At 44.2% G+C, this 25,355-nt stretch overlaps 1 protein-coding gene across 5 annotated transcripts in view; it reads left to right on the top strand.

Moving 5' to 3' along the window:
- CTDP1 (CTD phosphatase subunit 1) overlaps positions 1-25,355 on the top strand; it is a 149,656-nt gene that overhangs the window by 49,892 nt on the left and 74,409 nt on the right. For all 5 annotated transcript variants that reach the window (XM_056521377.1, XM_056521375.1, XM_056521376.1 and 2 more), the window contains exons 5-6: positions 3,443-3,593; positions 19,290-19,380. In XM_056521377.1, the coding sequence (XP_056377352.1) occupies positions 3,443-3,593; positions 19,290-19,380 (242 nt within the window). The remainder of the gene's footprint in view (positions 1-3,442; positions 3,594-19,289; positions 19,381-25,355) is intronic.

Raw genomic sequence — 25,355 nt, 5'->3', positions numbered from 1 at the left:
TCCATTTTAGGAACTGTCCAGAGCAGCATATGTTTGCTATGGGGATTTTCTCCTGTTCTGGACAGTTCCTAAAATGGACAGCAGAGGTCAGCAGAGAGCACTGTGGTCATGACATCAGAGGAAATGTATTTCTTTTTTGGATTTCTCTTTAGTATATAGCCCCTAAAAAGTACTGGAAGGATTAAGATTTTTTTAAAGGGGTATTCCGCCCCTAGACATCTTATCCCCTATCCAAAGGATAGGGGATAAGATGTCAGATCGCCGCGGTCCCGCTGCTGGGGACCCCTGGGATCCCCGCTGCGGCACCGCGCTGTCATTACTGCACAGAGCGAGTTCGCTCTGCACGTAATGATGGGCGGTACAGGGGCCGGAGCATCGTTACGTCATGGCTCCGCCCCTCGTTATGTCACGGCCCGCCCATTTCAATACAAGTCTATGGGAGGGGGCTTGGCGGTCGTCACGCCCCCTGCCATAGACTTGCATTAAGGGTACGGGCCGTGATGTCACAAGGGGCAGAGCCATGACGTCACGCGGCTCCGTCCCCTGTATCGCCCGTCATTACGCACAGAGCGAACTCGCTCTGTGCTGTAATAACGCGGTGCCGCAGCGGGGATCCAGGGGGTCCCCAGCAGTGGGACCGCGGTGATCTGACATCTTATCCCCTATCCTTTGGATAGGGGATAAGATGTCTAGGGGCGGAATACCCCTTTAATAGAAGGGTTTTACAAATCTGTTAAACTTTCTGGCACCTGTTGATTTAAAAAAAAAGTTTTCCACGGGAGTACCCCTTTAAGGGTCAAGTTTCGGCCCTTTCCATTCTTTTTTACCGTCCTCTGGCGTCCAATTCTCATGTCCGGACCTTTCTTCAGGGAGTGGCACACGCTGCCCCTCCTTATCGGTTCCCTTCTCCCCCTTGGGACTTAAACCTGGTCCTAGGTGCCCTACAAGGCACTCCTTTTGAACCTCTCAGGGACATTCCTCTTCGCCTCCTTTCCTGGAAGGTGGCATTCCTTATTGCTATTACCTCTTTTAGGAGAGTATCTGAGCGTGCGGCTCTCTCCTGCCGTTCTCCTTTTCTGGCTGTACACCCGGATAAAGTTGTTTTCCGTCCAGGTCCGTCCTTTTTACCTAAGGTCGTTTCGGCCTTTCATCTCAATGAGGACATCGTCCTTCCGTCCTTTTTGTCATGCTCCTTCTCATCCCAAGGAACGTTTGCTCCACAAACTTGATGTAGTCAGGGATGTTCAGACCTAGCTCTCTGTCACTTTTTACTTTCGGCAGTGTGACTCCTTTTTTGTTCTTACAGAAGGTCGTCGTAAGGGACAACCTGCTTCTAATGCCACCATTTCTCCGTGGATCCGCTCTGCTATTTCGGAAGCTTACCGCTGCAAGGAGAAGATCCCACCCTTTAGGGTTTTGGCTAATTCCACCCACTCTGTCGGGGCATCCTGGGCCCTCCTCAACAAGGCTTCGGCCTCGCAGATCTGTAAAGCGGCCACCTGGTCGTCTTTGCACACTTTCACAAGGTTCTACCAGGTTCATGCTTTTGCATCGGCCGATGCTAGTCTTGGCCATAAGGTGCTGCAGGAAGCGGAGGTCCAGCCGTCCACCTGACTGATTACCTTGCCCACCCAAGGGACGGCTTTGGTACGTCCCATGGTCTGTGTTCCCCAAAGGAGCCGATAGAGAAAAGGAGATTTTTATGCTTACCGTAGAATCTTTTTCTCCGAGGTTCCATTGGGGGACACAGCTCCCACTCTTTTTTCTGGTGTTCCTGTTTATCTGTCTGAGGGTGAGTTCCGTTATTGTTTCTTCTGGTTTCTCGGACAGTTCGTGGTTTTTTCAACCGACCTGTCTGTCTTCTCTTATTGCTCTGGAACTTTTCTGTTGCCATAGTGTCAAGCCTCCTAGAGACAGCAGCATATACCCATGGTCTGTCCCCCAATGGATCCTCCGAGAGAGAGATTTTACGGTAAGCATAAAAATCTCCTTTTTCATTTAAATTTCCACAAATACTTTGTAATGACACCTCGCATTTAACATAAAATGTACGGCAAACCCAAAGTACAATCGGTAGCGCAATCAATCAAGCCTATATATGGGTCTGTGGATGGAAATATGAAGAGTTATGGATCTCAGAATGTGAGGAGGAAAAACTGAAAACGCTAAAATATTGGCCTGGTCCTTTAGGCCAAAATGGGTTTTGTCCCTTTTTAAAATTGCCCTATTCTGACCACTATAACGTTCTAATTTTCCCATATACAGAGATGCGTGAGGATCATTTTTTGCATATTGTAGTTTTTATTGGTACCATTAATTTTTATATTTTTACTTTTTTTGATAGCTTTTTATTCATCTTCTTTTCTGATGTTTGGTATTTTTTTACTTTACGCCGTTCACCATGTGGGATACTAAACTTTATATTTTAATAGATCGGACATTTAGGCACACGAGGATACCATAAATGTAGCAAGTTTTTTTTTTTTTTTTTTATTACAATTTTTTTAATAGGAAAAGCGAGTGAATTATATTTTTTTATTGGGGGCAGGGGGCTTTTGATGTATTTTAAAATATAGCATAAAGAAAAGCTGAATGCAGACACGCCATTGTTTAATTTTGTGTACCCCAAAATTGTGGCAATAGAAAGTACATGTTCTTTCTCAATAAACAAATCTTCATATGGCTACATCAACAATGACTTTTTTGGCTATTATAGCTCCATATTGTACAAAAGTTAGTAATTACTTATAAATTGTGTGTTCCCCAAAATTGCACCATTAAAAAAAATGCAACTTGTCTCGCAATCAAACACAATCGCAATGCTAGATGTACAGGAAAGGATGTATCATTGCAATTAACAAAACCATCTCTCAGCCCTCATCAGTATTCCAGGATTAGAAAAAACATAGCTACTTTCTTTCTTTCAGGAACTGTGCCACTCTTGCCCTCAGTTTTTGTGTGGTATTGCAGCTTAGTTCCATTGAGGTGAATGGGGCAGAGTTGTAATACTACATGCAACCTGAGGACAGATGCGGCTAAGTTTTCCTAATCCTAGATAACACCTTTCTTCTTGATAAATGATCAGTGTGGGTGTTCTCTCATGTCTTTTTGTTGTCGTTTTCAACCTCTATGTTAGAAATGAAATTATATAGGGATTTTTTATCTTTTTATTTAGTTTCACTGAATGTAAAATATCTTGATAGCTTATAATGATTCGGTCCTTACTGTATTTTGCTGTCTGATAATGGCGTGCAGTTTAAAAACATCCAACATCAGATAGCAAATTGTAAATGATCAAGGGAATGACTTGCATATATTTGCATTTGCAACCTGCTTTAGTTTAGAGGCTACATACGTTTGTTTGAATGTAAACAGAATTCATCCTATCCAGGATGTTGATGATTTGATTGATATTTGTTTTATTCCGTTTCTTCTTTTGCAGGGCATATTCCATTTCCAGTTAGGTAGAGGAGAACCAATGTTGCACACGCGTTTACGACCTCATTGTAAAGAATTCTTAGAGAAGATTGCCAAACTTTATGAGCTGCATGTTTTCACCTTTGGAAGCCGACTTTACGCACATACTATTGCCGGTCTGTATTTTTTGCTGAATGTTGTTTCAATGTGTTAATCACCTTTTGATAATATTGGGAAAACTAGTTAAAGTGTTCTATAAAAGGTACTTTAACCCTTTAAGGACCCAGTCCATTTTCACCTTTAAGTACCCGGCCATTTTTTGTACATCTGACCACTGTCACTTTAAGCATTAATAACTCTGGGATGCTTTTACTTTTCATTCTGATTCTGAGACTGTTTTTTCGAGACTTATTCTACTTTATGTTAGTTGTAAAATTTTGTTGATACTTGCATCATTTCCTGGTGAAAATTTCAAAGATTTGATGAAAAAATTTAACATTTTTTTTTATTATATATTTTTTTTTACTTTGAAGCTCTCTGCTTATAAGGGAAATGGATATTCCAAATAAATTATATATTGATTCACATATACAATATGTCTACTTTATGTTTGCATCATAAAGTTGACATGTTTTTACTTTTGGAAGACATCGGAGGCTTCAAAGTCCAGCAGCAATTTTCCTATTTTTCACAAAATTTTCAAAATCGAAAATTTTCAGGGTCCAGTTCAGGTTTGAAGTGGATTTGAAGGGATTTCATATTAGAAATACCCCATAAATGACCCCATTATAAAACTGCACCCCTCAAAGTATTCAAAATGAAATTCAAAAAGTTTAACCCTTTTGGTGTTTCACAGGAATAGCAGCAAATTGAAGGAGAGAATTCATAATCTTAATTTTCTACATTCACATATTCTTGTAGACTCCGTTTTTGAATTTTTACATTGGGTAAAAGGAGAGAAATCTTCCTAAAATTTGTAACCCAATTTTTCTCGAGTAAGGAAATACCTTATATGTGTATGTCAAATGTTCTGCGGGTGCACTAGAGGGCTCAGAAGGGAAAGAGCAACAATGGGATTTTGGAGAGTGAGTTTTTCTGAAATGGTTTTTTGGGGGGCGTGTCACATTTAAGAAGCCCCTATGGTGCCAGGACAGCAGAAAAAAAAAACCACATGGTACTATTTTGGAAACTACACCCCTCAAGAAACGTAACAAGGGGTACAGTGAGCCTTAAGACCCCACAGGTGTTTGACGACTTTTCGTTAAAGTTGGAGGTGTAAATTATTATTTTTTTTTCCACTAAAACGCTAGTTTTCCCCCAAATTTAAAATGTTTACAAGGGGTAATAGAAGAAAATGCCCCCCAAAATTTGTAACCCATCTCTTCTGAGTATGGAAATACCCCATGTGTGGATGTCAAGTGCACTGCAGGTGCACTACAATGCTGAATGCATGTTGCATTTAGGAAGCCTCTTTGGTGCCAGAACAGCAAAAAATAAAAATAAATAAAACACATGCCATACTATTTTGGAAACTACACCCCTCAAAGAGCTTAACAACTTAACATGTGGGGGGTGGGTCCACAGTTCTGGTACCACGGAGGGCTTTTATAAACGCACATGGCCCCCGACTTCTATTCCAATCAAATTCTCTCTCCTAAAGCTCAATGGTCCAGGTGTTTGACAAATTTCCGCTAAAGTTGGACGTGAAAATGAAAAATTTGATTTTTTTTTCACTAAAATGCTGGTGTTACCCCAAATTTTCCATTTTCACAAGGGGTAATAGGAGAAAAAGCCTCCCAAAATTTGTAAACCCATTTCTTCTGAGTATGGAAATACCCCATATGTGGATGTGAGGTGTTCTGCTGGCGAACTACAATGCTCAGAAGAGGAGTGCCATTGAGCTTTAGGAGAGAGAATTTGATTGGAATAGAAGTCGGGGGCCATGTGCGTTTATAAAAGCCCTCCGTGGTACCAGAACTGTGGACCCACCCCCCACATGTGACCCCATTTTGGAAACTACACCCCCACAGAATTTAATAAGGGGTGTAGCGAGCATTTACACCCCACTGGCGTGCTGTGCATATGAAAAATTAAATTTTTCATTTTCACGGACTATTGTTCCAAAAATCTGTCAAACACCTGTGGGCGTAAATGCTCACTGCACCCCTTATTACATTCCATGAGGGGTGTAGTTTCCAAAATGGGGTCCACTGTTCTGGCACCACAGGGGCTTTGTAAACACACATGGCCTTCAATTTCGAACACATTCTCTCTCCAAAATCCCAATGACGCTCCTTCTCTTCTGCACATTGTAGTTCGCCCACATAGCACTTTACATCCACATATGGGGTATGTTCTTACTCAGAAGTAATGGAGTTACAAATTTTGGGGGCTTTTTTCCTATTCTCCCTTGTGATAATGAAAAATTTAGGGTAACACCAGCATTTTAGTGAAAAATTTTTTTTTTTCATTTTCACATCCAAATTTAACCAAACTTCGTCAAACACCTGTGGGGTATTAAGGCTCACTTATACCCTTTGTTACATTCAGTGAGGGGTGTAGTTTCCAAAATGGGGTCACACATGGGTATTTATTATTTTGTGTTTGTCAGAACTGCTGTAAAATCAGCCACCCCTGTGCAAATCACCAATTTAGACCCCAAATGTACATAGTGCGCTCTCACTCCTGAGCCTTGTTGTGTGCCCGCAGATCACTTTACACCCACATATGGGGTATTTCCGTACTCAGGAGAAATAGCGTTAAAAATTTTGGGGGTCTTTTTCTTTTTACTGCTTGTGAAAATTAAAAGTATTGGGCAACACGGCATGTTAAATTTTTTTACACTAACATGCTGGTGTAGACCCCAACTTTACCTTTTCATAAGAGGTAAAAGAAGAAAAAGCCCCCCAAAATTAGTAACGCAATTTCTCCCGAGTACGGAAATACCCCATATGTGGCCCTAAACTATTTCCTTGAAATTCGACAGGGCTCCAAAGCGAGAGAGCATCATGCGCATATGAGGCCTATTGTGGGGATTTGCATCCGCCACCAAAATACCCTATGGCAGTGTTTCCCAAACAGGGTGTCTCCAGCTGTTGCAAAACTCCCAGCATGCATTGACAGTCAGTGGCTGTCAATACTGGGAGTAGTTGTTTTTCAACAGCTGGAGGCTCCGTTTTTGGAAACGGTGCCGTACAAGACTTTTTTGTACCTCCAGCTGTTAGAGAACTACAACTCCCAGCATGCACTGACAGACCATACTTGCTGGGAGTTGTAGTTATGCAACAGCTGGAGTCGCACTGGTTGCGCAACACTGAGAGATTGTTACTTTACTCAGTGTTTCGCAACCAGTGTGCCTCCAGCTGTTGCAAAACTAGAACTACCAGCATGTACAGTCTTGCTGGGAGTTGTATTTTTTACACTGCTGCGAAACGCTGAGTTAGGACACAAACTCTTTCACAACCAATGTGTCACCAGCTGTTGCAAAACTGCAACACTCAGCATGCATTGACAGTGGACATGCTGTGGAGAAGGACATGCTGAGAGTTGTAGTTTTGCAACAGCTGGAGGCACACTGCTACAACTCCCAGCATGCCCTTTGGTAGTCTGTGCATGCTGGAAGTTGTAGTTATGAAACAGCTGGATGCACACTTTTTCATAGAAAAAATGTGCCTCCAGCTGTTGGATAACTACAACCCCCAGCATGCACAGACTACCAAATGGCATACTGGGAGTTGTAGTTGGAACTCCAGCTGTTTCAAAACTACCCTTTTGCTGTGCTTGCTGAGAGTTGTTGCTAAGCAACAGCAGGAGGTGAACAGGCCTCACCTTCTGATGTATCCTGCCGCCGGGACCGCCGCTGCCCCTGCCACCGGGGTCGCTGCCCCCTCTCTTTAGGGGACCCCTGCCGGACCAGGGAGAGGTAAGAGACCCCCGCCGGCCCCGAACACAGCCCAGCAGGACAGTGATTGGTCGGTCGTTCTGACCGATCAATCACGTGATCGTGAGGCGGCACCTGTGCCACCTCACTCCTGCTGGGTAAGGGTGAATGGGGCTCGGACATCCCCATTCACCCTATTTTTTTCTGTCCCCAGAGACCTGATTGACCCGGAATCGCCACAAAACACCGGTCTGAATTGGCCGGCGATTTGCGGAGATCGCCGACATGGGGGGATAGATATCTGCAGTCACCCCGGTCCGGTCCCCTCGCGGCGGGGACCGAAATTCCCATGGGCATCCAGATACACCCTGGGTCCTTGAGTACCAGGCAGCCAGGGTGTACCCTTAGGCCCTGGGTTGTTAAAGATTAAGGACTCGGCCAATTTCTGTTTTTGCACTTTGGTTTTTCCCTCCTCCCCTTCTAAAAATGATATCTCTTTCAATTTTGCATCTACAGAACCATATTGTTTTGTGTTACCAATTGTACTTTGTAATGACATGAATCATTTAATAACAAAATCTACTGTAAAACTAAAAAATGATATATTTGTGGGGTGAAATTGAAAAGAAAACACACTGCCATTTTGTCACTTTTGGGGGCTCCCGTTTCTACGCAGTGCAATTTTGGGTAAAATGACACCTTTTCTCGCTCTTCATTGGGAGACACCTAATGGGTATATGCTCTTGCCACTAGGAGGCGCTGACACTGGCAGGATATACCCGCCCACCTGCCGTGAGGTTTGCAGTTTTAGCTAGTGTCAGCAGGAGGCAAGACACAGGTCTGGGAGCTCCCCAGACCTGGTGTTTTTTTTCCAATTCTTTCTAGTAAGGGCTGTTTAGTCAGGTTCTTTACTCCCTTTTGTTTCCTCTTTTTTCAGATGGGGGTTCAGGAGCATGGCGCTACCTGTTCCCCCATATGTGGCTAATGGGCACTGGGCATAGAGTATGTACCGTAAACCCCTTCCCACCAACGGCCAGCGCCTGGGGATGCACCTAGGGTCCGGGTCCTCATATCTTCCCTGCTCGTCCTGCTGTCTCAGCCTGATGCAGGTGACTGAAAAGCTGGCTGAAGCCATCTTGAGGTGAGTATAAGAAGACACGTGAGTATATTCTCCTCCCCCCTTTCTCTTACAGTGGAACTCTGTCCTTTATGGAAAGATCATGTGGGGCTCCCTCAGGTCCCCGGGGGGGCCTGTGCTTTCTGCATACTAGGTCCTTTGGAGGACAGCTGCCGGCATTTTGCAGCAGCTCCCTCCACAGGAGTTGTTTCCGGCTAACTTCTTACTTTCCACCACTGGCGGGGGACTGCAGCACGTTGGGAGCTCAGCCAGTGGAAGTCCAGGGTCCTGGCGGCACATGACAGCCTTTATGGCCCTGAACCAGCGCGCACCAGGGGCTAGAGTCTGTGCCTCCTCTCCTTTTCTTACTGGGGTCCATGGCGGCACGTAGCTCAGCCCTTCCTCCCCTGATCAACGTGCAAGCCGGGAGGTCAAACAGCTCCTCTCTGGCTTGCGCGCTGCTGGAGGTTCTAGCCCGCCCACTTCCCCGTTGCTGGGGTCGGCATGGGCAAAACTTTTTTGCTCCCAAGGCAGCAGCTCGTTATCCAGGCCTGCTATTGTCACCTACCCGCAGCGGTGTTCCAGGGGCTTCTGTCTGCTGCATAAAAGTCATCGTTTCTGCGGGCTGCACTTTGCAGGGTGCCCTGCGCCCCATGTTCCCTTCGAGGTTTTTTCTAAATCATATTTTAATACAAACTAAAAAATAAAAAAGCATGTAATTCGTGGTCACTTGGTGGCTATTTGATGGGGTTTGGCACCCTCTTGTGGCCAATACTTGTATTGCACCCTGATTTCTATTGCAGCCTTGACCGGCCATATCTGTTCTAATCCTGCATTGTTTCTCACTGTCGTGGAGCATATGCAAACTGCCGTGGCGGTTTTGTTTCCATGGATTCAAGTTCCCTTGGAACCTACCGGGGGATATACTCCGGCAATCTCCTATCACTGAGTGTCATACAATGTGCACGCTCTTTTCATTCTTGGCATACGCTCAGGTTGCTTTTGAGATACCTCATCGGTTAGTTCTGCAGGCCATCCATCCTGGGGATGTTCTTGGCATATCATGCTATAGGATTCCCTTCTCCTCAGGCTTTCGCATCCACAGCTAGTGCTACGGATCCCCACATCCAGAGCACGGTCCCCATGGGAATATCCCTGCGTGAGCATGGGTTAGACCTGATATCATTATGCCAGTAGTATCTCCTATTCCTCATTTCACTGCTTCACTGTTTGCTCTCCGGTACCCCACTGCTGGTGTGAGGTGTCCAAAGGAATGACCGTTGTATACTATGGACCCATACCAGAAAAACAGACTGTGGTCTGCATGGTTGCCCCTGCCACCTGTCTCCTCACCCAGCTTATGTATCAGCGGCTGGAATTCAGGTATCTCACTACTGTGCGAGGTGCAAGACGGAATGACTCGTTGTCTTTTATGGACCCATACAGTAAGCTAGACAGTGGTCTGCATGGTTTCCTACACCTCTTGTCACACATCACATGGCTGATGCATAGACGTATGGAGTTCCGGTACCTCACTACTGTGTGAGGTGTCCCGTTGTCTACTATGGACCAATACCAGTAAGCCAGACAGTGGTTTGCATGGTTTCCTACACTGTCTGTCACACATCATATGGCTGATGTTTCTGTGGCTGGAGTTCTGGTACCTCACTAATGTGCGAGGTGCCCAACGAAATAACTCGTTGTATGCTATTGACCCATACCAGTAAGCCAGACAGTGGTCTGCATGGTTTCCTCTGCTGCGTGTCTCTCATCACACAGCTGATGTATCTGCGGCTGGAGTTCCGGTACCTCACTACTGTGAGAGGTGCCCGACGGAATGACTTTTTTTTCTACTATGGACCCATACCAATAAGCCAGACAATGGTCTGCATGGTTTTCTACGCCACCTGTCACACGGCTGATATATCCGCAACTGGAGTGCCGGTACCCCACTGCTGGGTGCGGTATATGTATACAGGGTTTCTATCCATGTCTCCTAGGCCTCCCCCGCCCTCCCACCTATGAGAAAGGGACACAGTTATCGCCTATCTGACTGTCCCCTTTTCACCAGCACCTGGAGGTGTTCTGTTCAGCCAGACTGTTGTCTGCACGGTTTCCACCATCGGTCTCTTACCTCAGGGCTGCTGTGGAAATAGCCAGATTTCCCGTACCTCACCGCTGGGGTGAGGGATCTAGAGGAGGGTCCCTACAGGTACACGGGATTGATGCCAGTCAGACAGTCCTTCGTCTGTTGGGTCTTCTACACCACCAGGTTGCCTGTTGGATAGGCCGCACTTCAGTACCCCGCTTTCTGTGGAAGGTTGAATGGTGTGACCCTGTGCACTCAGGAATCCTATATCAGTCGGCCAGATGGTTTTCTGTATGGCTTACTACTACGTCGGGTGTACTACCATACTCTTTCCGTACCATGGACGGTAGTTCAGGTAACCCACTGCCAAGGTCTAGTTCCAAGTGCGTCAACCCGTGTTGCCCCATGGGCCAAAATAGGGAACCCTGCAACCACATACTGGTTTGCAGGGTTCCCTATTTTACCAGGTCCCTCTCTGCATTCCTACTACTCGGTCTGAAGGCTGGTATCTCACTTCACTGTGCGTTTCCGTATGTGAGACCCGGCATGGCCATGGTCCCTATGCCACATAGCCAGACTGTGTCTGCATGGTTTGTTAATCCACCTGTTCACCTCCCCGTTTTCTGCCAATGCAACGGCGGCAGTCCAGTGCCTCTTTCCAGATGAAGTTCCGCAAAGTGTGTCTCTGTGGGCTCATGGGACCTTTTTTTATACCTGTACTTCAGACTGTGTCTACATGTTTCCTGCTCCACATCCATTCTTCATCTCTTGAGTCTGCACCTGCAGTCTTGGTGTGTGGCACCATTAGGAGATGGTCTTTTTTTCTTCTTCTGCAGGCTCCAGGGACTTTTCTCAGTAACGCCAGCATCACTCTGTTCTCCTTTCTAAAGTTGCATTGTGGTTCTGCTAGGGGCATGCCTCCCTTCCAGCCGGTCCTTTGAATGTCTGGTTTCTTTCGTGTCTGCAGTCTTGCTACCCCACTATTATCGTGAGGTACTCATGTCTGTGTCCCCACATGTCCTAAGGCCGCTCTAAGTGTAGACCCCACCTTTCCATCTGTCTGTTGGGGTGTGCCTCGGGGTTTCCTGTGATTTTGTTTCTGCATTTCTGCGGCGATTGAGCACTTCTGTTCTTTCATGGGTCCTGATGAGGCACACAGTCAATTCAGCCCCTCCCTGTGCCTCCAGGTACTTTTCCGGGGTTTCTGCCCTGGGTTGCTCAGGCACTTACTCTGTTGCCTTTGTCATCGTCCGGAATGGCTCTCAACAAGTCTTGTTTTTTGCCCAGCTCCAGTGTGCAGGTTTCCGATCCCTCTGGGGACACAGGGTGGGTCCTCTATACAGCGATGGGTTGTCACTGGGGCCTGGGGGCTACACCCATCCAGTAATTGTCCCGTGGCTGTGGGGCAGCATTTCCCTGCTCCTACAGTGCCTGGCGCATTTTACCAATCCCCCTTCCACAGGTGGTACGGGGATCAGGGTGCTTGGCATAGCCAGTACCTGAGTTTCGTCTTGACCACCCTTGTTTTCCTTCCACTAGGAGGAATAGTTTGTTGAGCTTTTTTTCTGCCGCCAAGATGGTGCCATCTCTCTGTTCCCACTATTCAAGGGGGGTTTCCGGCTGGGCCCTTTTTTTTTTTTTTTTTTGTTGCTTTCTAGGCTTGTGTGTTTACTGTCCACCATGACAGCCTGGCTCTCTTTATGTTTTTTGGTTGTCTACTGCTGCTCTCGCAGCCTCGACTATGTCCTTTGTTGGATGAGTCTAGGTAATCTTGTATGGCCGGTGACAGCTGGTCTAGCCACTGTCTGTTGTTCGGGTCCTACCATCGCTTTTCTCCACACTCAGTGCAATCTCCCTGGAAGGGTGTGTTCTTCCTTCCTTTTTTGTCTGTGTCAGTTGTACTGCTTTGACTCCATAGTCTTCTGGAGTAACCTTCCTGTGCCCAGAACCTGAGAGTCCCTGCTGGGTTCACCTTTTGTTTCCCCCTCTGTTCTGTTTCCGTTCTGGAGGGATGTTTCTTCGGAGTGCTCTGGTCTGCTGGGACCCCTGAGGTCCAAGTCCGGTTAGTCTCCTTGGCTAGGACTCTGTCCTAGGATGCTGTGGCGTGCCTTCTTTTCTGGTGGCTCTTCTTGTTCTTTGGGCCTTGGTGATGGTTGAGGTCTCGGGCATGTGTAGTGATCCAGGCCAGACTCCTCCGCGATCCCATTTGGTGAAGCAGTCTTTCTGTACTCAACTTCTTCACCTCATCATGTTCCCACATGGAAGTTTGTCGTCCGGAGTGTTTTCGCGGACGTTTGTTTTCCTTACTCTTCAGGGGTTCGTCTTCCACGTGACTCTGACATCTCCAGTTTCCATGTTGGTCTCTCCTGGATGCCCCCTTTTTTTCAGGGCTTTACGCTCCTTTCTTCTTTTGGGGTCCATGTCCTCCCGAGTTAGAGGGCGCTCAGGTCATCCAGATTAAACCAGTACGGCTATTGTCACCTTCTGGGTGCTCATGGCAGGACCCTGGGAAAGGGGTTTGTTGGGTCTGCTGCTGTTCAGGTCTTTGTTCTCATGCACCAGACCTCTCCAGAGCAGATTTCGGTTTTTCTTTTTTTCCTGTGGTTTCTGGTCTCCACCTCCCTGTGCTCGTCTTCTGCTTAGGCGTACACTGCTCTCCTTGCTGGGTTTCTGGGAGTTGTTTATCTGCTTTCAGGAGGGTTCTGGCCCATCTGGCTTCCTGGTCGACCTTTTCTTGTCTCTCTATATGACCCGGGTGTCTTGGGCCTTTACAGAGGAAAGTCCCTTCCCTTGGTGTCCTAGTCCATCTCCATGGACGGGGGTTCTTCCGGGAGCTCAATTTCTGGGCCTAGTTAATCTCTGATCTGGGGGCTCGTCCGCAGGCCTTGTGGACATAAGAGTTCGGTCTCTAGATTGATTCCTTTCTCTGGTGGTTGTTGTTCCCACCCTAGGGAACTGCTTTGGTGCCTCCCATCAGTAGGTGTCCCGCAATGAAGAGCGACCGAGAAAAGGAGATTTTTTTTGTGCTCGCCGTAAAATCTTTCTCATAGCCTTCATCGGGGGACACTGCACCCACCCATTTATTCATCTTTTTTCCGGATAATGTTTTTCCAGTTTTTGGTTTGTTTATCCGGGATTCCTTTCATGGGTCCTTCGGACATATTTCTTTGTTGGCTTCTCCTACTGCTTTATGACAACTGATTACCTCACGGCCAGGGAGGAGCCGACTTTTTTTCCCTTGTGTCAGAGCCTCCTAGTGGCAAGAGCATATATCCATCAGTAGGTGTCCCCCAATGAAGGCTACGAGAGAGAGATTTTATGGTGAGTACAAAAAAATCTCCTTAACTTTATTCTGTATGTCCATACAGTCACAAGGATACCCAGTTTATGTAGGTTTTATTTTATTTTACTACTTTAAAAAAAAATCCTAACTACATGCCCCAAAATTAGTATGTTTTGAAAATGTCATCTTCTGATCCCTATAACTTTTTTTTTTTTTTCTGCATATGGGGCTATGTGAGGGCCCCATTTTTACGCCGTGATCTGTAGTTTTTATCAGTAACTTTTTTTTATTATAATGGGACTTTTTGATCGCTTTTTATTAAGTTTTTTTTTAATTCTATATGAAGTGATATAAATGCATAGTTTTGGACTTTGTGTATAGAAGGAAATGTCCGGCACTTCATGTGTATGGAAAAGTCTTTGGACCAAAGTCACGTACAGAAAGTTCAGCTGACGCGTTTCACACCTGCCGGTGCTTAACTCCTTGAGGACGCACCTGTACGCCCTGAGTCCGCTCCCTTTCTATCAGGGCTGTGGAGTTGGTAGATAAATTTTCCGACTCCGCAGTTTTTTGTACTTCCGACTCCCCGACTCCTCTCTATTAATATGCAAATGTATTTATAAACACAGCTGAATCCAAGAAGCGGTTCCACCAAGTTCTTCTAAGCTCTTCTAGCAGAGAGAGGTAGTTGGGCAGAAGCTGCTTCCTTCTCCTTTTTGTGTGCTGATCTGTTGCTGAAGATAGGGCAGTGGGAGGATCCAGGAAGGGGCATTTATTATAAAACAGGATTTCCTTAGTAGAATGCCATAGTCATGTTTAAAGTTTAAGCTAACAATCGGAGTTTACAAGTTTTTATAGCCTTAGCTGAATGACAGCAGTTTTTCCAATGGTTTACAGCTTCAGTCTTGAACTATTGACCCTCCATTCCCTTCACCTATACAAGTGTCTCTAGTCCTGCAAAAAACATATTTACTTAATCCCTTATCAGTGAGAGGCTAGGTTACCCATGGGTTCCCTGTAACAGCAGAACACAACACTATGGAAAGTGTAAGTATTGCCACTCCTAATTGTGCGTTGCGTGCCATATAGTGAAGCACATGAAAAGCATGCTTCTTCACGGTCACTTAACATGTTTGTTTTGCGGTTAAGTGAGGCACTGCATGCATTGGTCTTTATTCTTACAGTAGAGAAGTAATTGATTATTACTTTTTGTGAATTGGGACATTTAAACTTGCTTTTTTTATATTCCAATCTAAATTTAGTAGGAGTCGGTGCATTGTTTTCTGTCTCCAGGTACCCAAAATTTCGTCCGACTCCTCAACTCCACAGCACTGCTTTCTATAAAGCTGGGCCACTGCCTCGCCTCTAACAACGGCCGGGACCCGTGGCTAATAGCGAGTGGCACTAATCGCCCTTTAGACGCGGAGTTCAAAGGCACAGCGCAGCATCCCGAACTGCTGAAGGACATGAGGAGAGTCCCCTTACCTGCCTCCTGGTGTCCGATCGCCGAATGACTGCTCAGTGCCTGAGTTCCAGGCATGAGCAGTCAAGCGGCAGAATCATCCTATGGGATAACAAATATCCATGTAAAAGATCCGTATGTGCAGTGTTATAGCCCCCTATGGGAGCTATAACATTGCCAAAAAAAAGGTGAAAAAAAAGTTAATAATCATTTATCCCCTTCCCTAATAAAAATTTGAATTTCCCATTTAAAAAAAAAAAAAAACTCTGTGTAAATAAAAATAATCGTGGTATCGCCGCGTGCAGAAATGTCCGAAATATAAAAATATATCGTTAGTTAAACTGCACAGTCAATGGCGTACACGCAAAAAATTCCAAAGTACAAGATGGCGTATTTTTGGTCACTTTTTATATCCTGAAAAAATGAATAAAAAGCAATTAAAGTCAGATCAATACAAACATGGTAGCACTTAAAACTTCAGATCACGGTGCAAAAAATGAGCCATCAAGGGTCAGAAGACCATTTTAAACGTTTACATTTTCCTGCATGTAGTTATGATTTTTTTCCAGCAATACGATAAAATCAAACCTATATAAGTAGAGTATCACTTTAATCGTATGGACCTACAGAATAAAGATAAGGTGTAATTTTTACCGAAAAATGCACTGCGTAGAAACGGAAGCCCCCAAAATTTACAAAATGGTGTTTTTTCTTTAATTTTGTCGCATGTCTTGGTATTACAATGACTTGGTATTACAATTCAAATATTCTCGTATAGGGTAGCTTTTACCTGTGTGACACGAAACCACATTTTGGGTGCCGCACATCATGCATTTAGTGTGGCCACATTTCCAATTGCCTACTATGTTCAACCAGTTCTGTTTATTATTCTTTGTGTTAGCTTCATTTTTCTGAACACTACTAATTAGACTGATCAATGTTGGACCTAGTCTAGGTACTGTTGCTATCCCATCCGCAACTATCTCCTTAAAGGGGTAGTCCAGTGGTGAAAAACTTATCCCCTATCCTAAGGATAGGGAGGGGATAAGTTTGAGATTGCGGGGGGGTCTGACCGCTGGGGCCCCCTGCGATCTCTCTGTACGGGGGCCAGGCTCTCCGTCCAGATAGTGAGTGTCGTTCACCGCACGAAGCGGCGGGCGACACTCCCCCTCAATACATCGCTATGGCAGAGCTGGAGATTTTTTCACCAATAAATGATGCAGTATCGACAAAATTTCACCACTAACATAAAGTAGAATATGTCACGAAAAAGCAATCTTGGAATCAGAATGAAAAGTAAAAGCATCCCAGAGTTATTAATGTTTAAAGTGACAGTGGTCAGATGTTCAAAAAATGGTCGGGTCCTTAAGGGGTTAAAGGGGTACTCTGTTGGAAAACTTTTTATTTTTTTTATTTTTTAAATGAACTGGTGCCAGAAAGTTAAACAGATTTGTAAATTACTTCTATTAAAAAATCGTAATCCTTTTAGTACTTTTTAGCAGCTGTATGTGACAGAGGAAATTCTTTACTTTTTGAATTTCTTTTTTGTTGTCCACAGTGCTCTCTGCTGACACCTCTGTCCGTGTCAGGAACTATCCAGAGTTGCATAAGTTTGCTATAGGGAATTTTCTCCTGCTCTGGACAGCACTGTGGACAACACAAAAAAGAAGTTCAAAAAGTACTGAAAGGATTAAGATTTTTTTATAGAAGTAATTTAAAAATCTGTTTAACCTTCTGGCACCAGTTCATTTAAAAAAAAAAAAAAAAAGTTTTCCACCGGAGTACCCCTTGAAGGGAATACAGGGAATCAGGCATCTTACCTAATTTAATACCTAGATACTGAATATGAGAGGACCCCACAGACACCCCCAGGTTCCCCCCGCTGCAAGTCAGCGCGGAAGCGACAAACCCAAAGGAAGGAGTTCACACTTGGACATGTTAATTTTATAACCCGATAGACTCCCAAATAAGAAAGAAAATCTAAAACATGAGGCATGTCCTTGGCCGGGTTCACTAAGATATAAAAGGACATCATCTGCAAACAGTGACACCTTCACCTCCGAGGAACCCACTCTCACCCCCGAGTACAGATCTGAGGATTTTAAATAGTGTGCCAAGGGTTCAATGGCCAGATCAAACGAGGGGAAAGAGTTGGTACCCCTGTCTAGTGCCCTTATGTAGGAGGAAGGGTGTTGACAGGATCCCCGGTGTCAAGACCCTGGCTGTGAGATCCTTGTACAAACCAGCCAAGAAAAATGAAAACCTGCCACAAATTCCAAACTTCTCTAACACCAGGCCCAGCCAATCCCAATGCACATTTTCAAAAGCCTTTTCGGCATCTAAGGTCAATAGCACGGGGTGGATATGCGGCTGGGGCTGGAGAAGGGCACCGTTCACTCAGTAACGATTCCAGAGCATCCTCAGCCTAGAGTGCGGAAGAGTAAGACGTGAAATTCCCATCAAGGGGGTGCACCTTTAAAGTGGCCGGATACAGCAGCCGGAAACGTCTTTTTGCCTTGTAGAGTTCCAAGCACACCTTGCTGAATGAATGTCTCCTTTTCACCACTTCTATTGAGAACTCTTCAAATAGCAGGAGACGTCTGTTGCGAAATTCCAGCGGGGACATGCATTTACGAAAGGCACAGAGAAGCTCCAACTTGTCATTGTAATCCAGGAGCTTGAAAATCACTTGCCACGGTCGAGACTGTCCCCGGTCGTTGTGATTGGAGCACGATACAGATGGCGGGTTGGGGCCCAGATGGTGCGCTCGCTCCACCCGGCATAGGTGGGAGAGTCTCAGGGCTTTAGGCAGATCACGTTCACAGAACTTTTGCAGGGCAGAATGAGGGACTGATTCACTCACCCCCACTATGCGTAGGTTGTTGCGGCGAGAGCAATTCTCAAGGCCCTCCAATTTTTCACTCACATAGACCAAATAGGTTTCTGCACGGCACAGACGGGGCACCAGCCCACTGTTCTCATCTTCCAGGGACACTATATACTCTTTTCTGCCTCATCCAGCTGGTCAGCATGGCCTTGTACATCCTTCTGCAGCTGTAGTACTGTGGTCTTTATGGGGGTCTGCATGGCAGCTTGTATGTCAGGTAAGACAAGCGGCACCATTTTAGCAGCCAGTGCCTGCAAGGCCACAGGCCAGGCTTCTGCAGCTGAAGTAACCTGCTTATTGGGCTGCAGACTGCTGGACATGTCAGGAGGAGCCTCCTCAGTGCTGAAAAGGACCTGACTGTCAGTCTGCTCGTGCACCAGGGTGAAGGCAGAGCAGTGGTTAGGTGCCAGTCGGCGGTCCCGCAGGACCGGGGTGCGGTTCCATGTGCCAGGGATTGTGGGAGCGCTGTCCTCACACCACCTGCATCGCCGGAACCGGAAGTCCGTAAATTTTGCATTTGATGCAGATTTCACACAGTTGGTTTTGGTCATTTTTATTACTATAGGCACTGATTCTTAAAAATAGTAGGTATTCTGATTGTTCGTGATAATCTTTAGTGCAGGAAAGTATTGGAGTATTTACTAAAATGGAATGTATATCTTTTAAATAGTCAACTTCTAATGTGAAGGCATTATTTGCTAAAATTACTTCATTTAACACAAGGGGGCAGTATAAGGCTGCAGAAATGTGTAATGTGCTATCGATAAAGTTGTTCTATATGATAATCCTTCAGAACAGTTTATAAAATATGCATTATTACTTTTAGCAGTAAAAAATAGTTTGTCTGATATTGTGCATGTGATGTCTGATAATCTGGCCATTGTTTAGTCCTCTCCTTCTGATTAGAACTTGCGGATACCACAGCTTCTGCTGTGTGTCCCAGAAGATATATTCTCTAGTCATTCCTAAGACTCCCAACATCAGTCTTGTAGGAATGAATAGAGGAAGTGACTTCTGGTTAAAACAACAGATACTATTGGTTTCACAGTATCTTGGCAGTATAGTAAACTTTGCTTTTTCTTGGACAGCCCCATTTTTGGAACTATGAAGATGCATTGTAACAACATGTTGTTGTTTTTTGTTGTTGTTTTTAGGTTTCTTAGATCCTGAGAAGAAGCTTTTCTCACATCGAATATTATCTAGGGATGAATGTATAGATCCGTTTTCCAAAACCGGAAATCTTAGGTTTGTCTGTCAATCATTTTTTTATTTAATTTTTTTTTTTTTTTTTTTATACAAATGCTTTTATAGTTGCAGCACTTCACATAAGTTTGTTTGGGGGTTACTTGTGCCAGAGTAATTTTGTTGTCATGGTAGTTGAGTAATAGGATAGTTATATGTGGAGACTTACCGAGAAGAAACTGGGACCTGCTATGGAGCAATAAAGATGTTTGTAGGTTAAACATTACCTCTGTGTGCTGTCCAAGTTTCTTTTCAAGTCTTTACATGTCTATATATATATATATATATTATTAGAGAAGATGGTAGCACTCCAAAGAAAAGGTGAACGGGTGCCCACCACTGTTTATCCAGGTCGAGGATCCAAGAAATATACTTGAGGAAGAGTCGATGGCACTCCAGGAGGTGAAACAAAGTGGTCTTTATTCACTCCCAAGTGAAGCTATGTTTCATCAACCTCACGCTGCCTTTGTCAAGGTGGGCGTAAATGTTTGCCATCCCTGAAATTTTTCAAGAAAATGAAGTAATTCTCACAGAAAAGGATTGCAGTTACACATGTTTTGCTATACACATGTTTATTCCCTTTGTGTGTATTGGAAGTAAACCAAAAAAGGGAGGGGAAAAAAAGCAAATTGGACATAATTTCACACCAAACTCCAAATATGGTCTGGACAAAATTATTGGCACCCTTAATTTAATATTTGGCTGCACACCCTTTGTAAAAAAAAAAAAAAAATAATCAGTTGCTTCCTATAACCATCAATAAGCTTCTTACACCTCTCAACCGGAATGTTGGACCACTCTTCCTTTTCAAACTGCTTCAGGTCTCTTATTGGAAGGCCGCCTTTTCCCAACAGCAATTTTAAAGGGGTATTCCAGGAAATTATATATATATATATATATATATATATATATATATATATATATATATATCTCAACTGGCTCCAGAAAGTTAAACAGATTAGTAAATTACTTCTATTAAAAAATCTTAATCCTTTCAGTACTTATGAGCTTCTGAAGTTAAGGTTGTTCTTTTCTGTCTAAATCCTCTCTGATGACACCTGTCTCGGTAAACGCCCAGTTTAGAAGCAAATCCCCATAGCAAACCTCTTCTAAACTGGGCGTTTCCCGAGACAGGTGTCATAAGAGAGGATTTAGACAGAAAAGAACAACCTTAACTTCAGAAGTTCATAAGTACTGAAAGGATTAAGATTTTTTAATAGAAGTAATTTACAAATCTGTTTAACTTTCTGGAGCCAGTTGATATATATAAAAAAGTTTTTTCCTGGAATACCCCTTTAAGATCTCTCCACATGTGTTCAATGGGATTTAGATCTAGACTCATTGCTGGCCACTTCAGAACTCTCCAGCGCTTTGTAGCCATCCATTTCTGGATGCTTTTTGACATATGTTTGGGGTCATTATCCTGCTGGAAGACCCAAGATGTCAGACGCAAACCCAGCTTTCTGACACTGGGCTGTACAGAGCGACCCAAAATCTGTTGGTAATCCTCAGATTTCATGATTCCTTGCACAAATTCAAGGCACCCAGTGCCAGAGGCAGCAAAACAACCCCAAAACATAATTGAACCTCCACCATATTTCACTGTATGTACTGTGTTCTTTTCTTTGAAGTCCTCATTCCAGTTTCAGTAAACAGTAGAATGATGTGCTTTACCAAAAGGCTCTATCTTCGTCTCATCTGTCCACAAGACGTTTTCCCAGAAGCATTTTGACTTAAGTTAATTTTGGCAAAATGTATTCTTTCTTTGTCTCTGTGTCAACAGTGGGTCTCCTGCCATAGCATTTCATTTAAATGTCGACAGATAGTTCGCGCTTACACTGCTGCTCCCTGAGCCTACAGGACAGCTTGAATATCTTTGGAACTTGTTTGGGGCTGCTTATCCACCATCCGGACTAACCTGTGTTTACACCGTTCATCAATTTATCTCTTCCGTCCACGCCCAGGGAGATTAGCTACAGTGCTATGGTTTGCAAACTTCTTGATAATGTTGCGCACTGTGGACAAAGGCAAATCTAGATCTCTGAAGATGGACTGGTAACCTTGAGATTGTTGATATTTTTCCACAATTCAGACAGTTCTCGTCTCCTCTTTATGTTGTCTATGCTTAGTGTAGCACACACAGACACACACTGCAAAGACTAAGTGAACTTCTCCGCTTTTTTATCTACTTTGAGGTGTGATATTTATGTTGCCCACACCTGTTACTTGCCCCAGGTGAGTTTAAAGGAGCAACACATGCTTGAAACAATCTTATTTTTCCACAATTTTGAAAGAGTTTCAATAATTTTGTCCTGACCATTTTGGAGTTTGTGTGACATTATGTGCAATTTGCTTTTTTTCCTCCCTTTTTTGGTTTAGTTCTAATACACACAAAGGGAATAAACATTTGTATAGCAAAGCATGTGTTACTGCAATCCTTTTCTGTGAGAAATACTTAGTTTTCTAGAAAAATCTCAGGTGTGCCATCATTTACGGCCATGACTGTGTGTGTGTATATAATAAATAAATAAATAAAAAATAAAAAAAAATATATAGATAGATAGATAGATAATATAAAAATTTATTTTTTCATCAAAGTTATATAAAAAAATGAAGGCTGATATTTCTGTGTATGTGGGTTTGGAGTGCTATCCGTCATTTTGCTTGGATTAGTCGAGCTGATAAATATTTACAGCAGGTGAATAAAAAATATTGAACACGTCACAGTTTTTCTCACTAAATATATTTCCAAAGGCACTATTGACATGACCTATTCAACAAAATGTTGGTAATAACTATGGTTGCTCGATATATCGCAAAGTCTATCGAATCACAATTTTGCTTTTTCAATATAGCGGTACGGCCCCCCTGGGAAAACTAGCGATTATCTGCTCGGGCCAGCTACCATGTGCTGCTGCATGTGGGGGCCGACCAGAGCAGGTAAAAACACATTTAAATACGAAGTCTGTGTTTCCCAACCAGGGTGCCTCCAGTTGTTGCAAAACTACAACCCCCAGCATGCCCGGACCGGCAAACGCTGTCCGGGCATGCGGGTAGTTGTAGTTTCACAACAGCTGAAAGCACCCTGGTAGAAGAACACTGAGCTAAGTAAAAGGGCGCAGGGAGAAAGAAAAAAAAAACTGCTAACCTACTCCCGGTCCCTGCAGATGCCGTTTCCCTCTGTGCATTCCGGTGTCTGCCCTCTCCACCATTCAACTAGTAGGACCTTTCCCTTTTTAGCCAATCACTGGCCGCAGTGGTGTCACATGTCAAGCCAGAGGCCAATGGGGAAAGGTATTTTTCGGCAGCAAACACACTAGGTTTCCCAGGGGGAGAATGTGGTATGGGGGAGAATGTGGCAGGGGGAGGTGGGAAATTGATATGGGGGGAGAATTTGGGGAATGTGAGGGGGGGGGGGGGGTGAGATGTTATATGGGGGGGGAGAATGTGGCAGGAGGGGGCAATGTGGCAGGGGGAGGGGGGAATGTGACATAGGGGGAAAATCTGATGGGAGAAGATGTGACCATGAGGGGAGAATGCGACAAGGGGGCGATGGAAATGAGATTGGACATGAAATGGCGGGATTTCACCATTTATTTATTGCATCGCATATCGAAATCGCAATATTTAGGCCCATAAGCGCAATCACACATTTTCCCCATATCGTGCAGCCCTAGTAATAACCTAAGCAATCCATACATCCAAAGGTAAGTTGAGAGTAATAATGGGAAATGGCACAAGGAAACAGTATTAAACACAGGAAGAAAGAGAAATGCATAAATTTGTGGAAAGCCAAGACCACAGCCGAAATCTATATGTAATTAGAAAGCAATCCAGCCCCTTGTCAGCTTGTTCAGCTGGCCTACAAAAAGGTCTCATTGCAAAGGTGTCACACAAGACACCACTCATGATGGGTAAAAGTAAAAAGCTTTCTCAAGTCCTTTGTAACCTAATTGTTGCGAAACATGACAATGGCATTGGTTACAAACACATTTCTAAGCTTCTTAGTGATCCTGTGAGCACTGTTGGGGCCAAAATATGGAAGTGGAAAGACACAACATTGCCTCGACCAGGTGCTTCTGCAAAGATATCTGGCAGAGGAGTGAAAAGAAGAATACACTGCTGAAAAAATAAAGGGAACACTTAAACAACACAGTGTAACTCCAAGTCAATCACACTTCTGTTAAATCACACTGTCCACTCAGGGAGCAACACTGATTGACAATCAATTTCACATGCTGTTGTGCAAATGGAACAGACAACAGGTGGAAATTATAGGCAATTAGCAAGACACCCCCAATAAAGGAGTGGTTCTGCAGGTGGTGACCACAGACCTTCTCAGTTCCTATGCTTCCTGGCTGATGTTTTGGTCACTTTTGAATGCTGGCGGTGCTTTCACTCTAGTGGTAGCATGAGACGGAGTCTACAACCCACACAAGTGGCTCAGATAGTGCAGCTCATCCAGGATGGCACATCAATGTGAACTGTGGCAAGAAGGTTTGCTGTGTCTGTCAGCGTAGTGGCATTCACCCCCGTGTGTTAAAGGAATTAAGTAATGTAATAGACAGACCCCTATTTTTAATATTCACGGACTCTATAGTAACAGGTACTGTTCCCCAGGACTGGCACATGACAAATGTGGTATAAATATTTAAAAAGGGATCAAAAGGTGACCCCAGGAATTATAGACCTGTTAATTTAACCTCCGTTGTATGTAAATTGTTTGAGGGTTTTCTAAGGGATGCAATTCTGGAGCATCTTGATAAAAATTTATGTATGACCAGGTTAGTCCTGTCAAACTAACCTGGTCAGCTTTTATGAGGAGGTGAGCTCCAGACTGGACCAGGGGCAATCGCTGGATGTCGTATATCTGGATTTTTCCAAAGCATTTGATACGGTGCCACATAAAAGATTGGTGCATAAAATGAGAAGGATGGGGCTGGGGAAGAATGTGTGCAAGTGGGTAAGTAACTGGCTCAATGATAGAAAACAGAGGGTGGTTATTAATGGTACTTATTCTGATTGGGTGACTGTTACTAGTGGGGTACCACAGGGGTCCGTCTTGGGTCCTGTTCTATTTAATATATTTATTAATGACCTTGTAGAGGGGTTGAATAGTAAAGTAGCAATCTTTGCAGATGATACTAAACTCTGTAAAGCTGGAAACACAATAGAGGACAGGGTACTGTTACAAATGGATTTGGATAGGTTGGAGGTTTGGGCTGGGAAGTGGCAGATGAGGTTCAACACTGATAAATGTAAGGTAATGCACATGGGGAAGAAATATCCAGGCTGGTATTAAATGGGAGAACACTTGGAACGACTTACATGGAAAAGGATTTAGGAGTCTTAATTACTAGTAAATTTAGCTGTAGTGACAAGTGTCGGGCAGCTGCTGCCAAGGCAAATAAAATCATGGGGTGCATCAATAGGGGCATAGATTCCCACGACAAGGAAATAATTCTACCGCTGTACAAATCACTAGTCAGACCACACATAGAATACTGTGTGTACAGTACTGGGCACCAGTGTACAAGAAAGATATAGGGGAGCTGGAGAGGGTTCAAAGACGGGCAACCAGAGTAATACGGGGAATGGGAGGACTACAGTACCCAGAAAGATTATCAGAATTAGGGTTATTTAGTTTAGAAAAAAGAAGGCTTAGGGGATACCTAATAACTATGTATAAATATATCAGGGGACCGTACAGTGATCTCTCCCATGATCTATGTATACCCAGGACTGTATCTATAACAAGGGGGCATCCTCTACGTTTAGAAGAAAGAAGGTTTCTACACCAGCACAGACGGGGGTTATTTAATGGAAGAGCAGTGAGATTGTGGAATTCTCTGCCTGAGGAGGTGGTCATGGTGAACTCTGTAAAAGAGTTCAAAAGGGGTCTGGGTGCATTTTTGGAGAGTAATAACATTACAGGTTATGGATTCTAGATCTATAGGGACAGATTGTTGATCCAGGGA

Source organism: Hyla sarda, chromosome 5 (genome assembly GCF_029499605.1).
Source record: "Hyla sarda isolate aHylSar1 chromosome 5, aHylSar1.hap1, whole genome shotgun sequence".
NCBI lineage: Eukaryota > Metazoa > Chordata > Amphibia > Anura > Hylidae > Hyla > Hyla sarda.
This window is presented reverse-complemented; position numbering and strand designations above follow the sequence as displayed.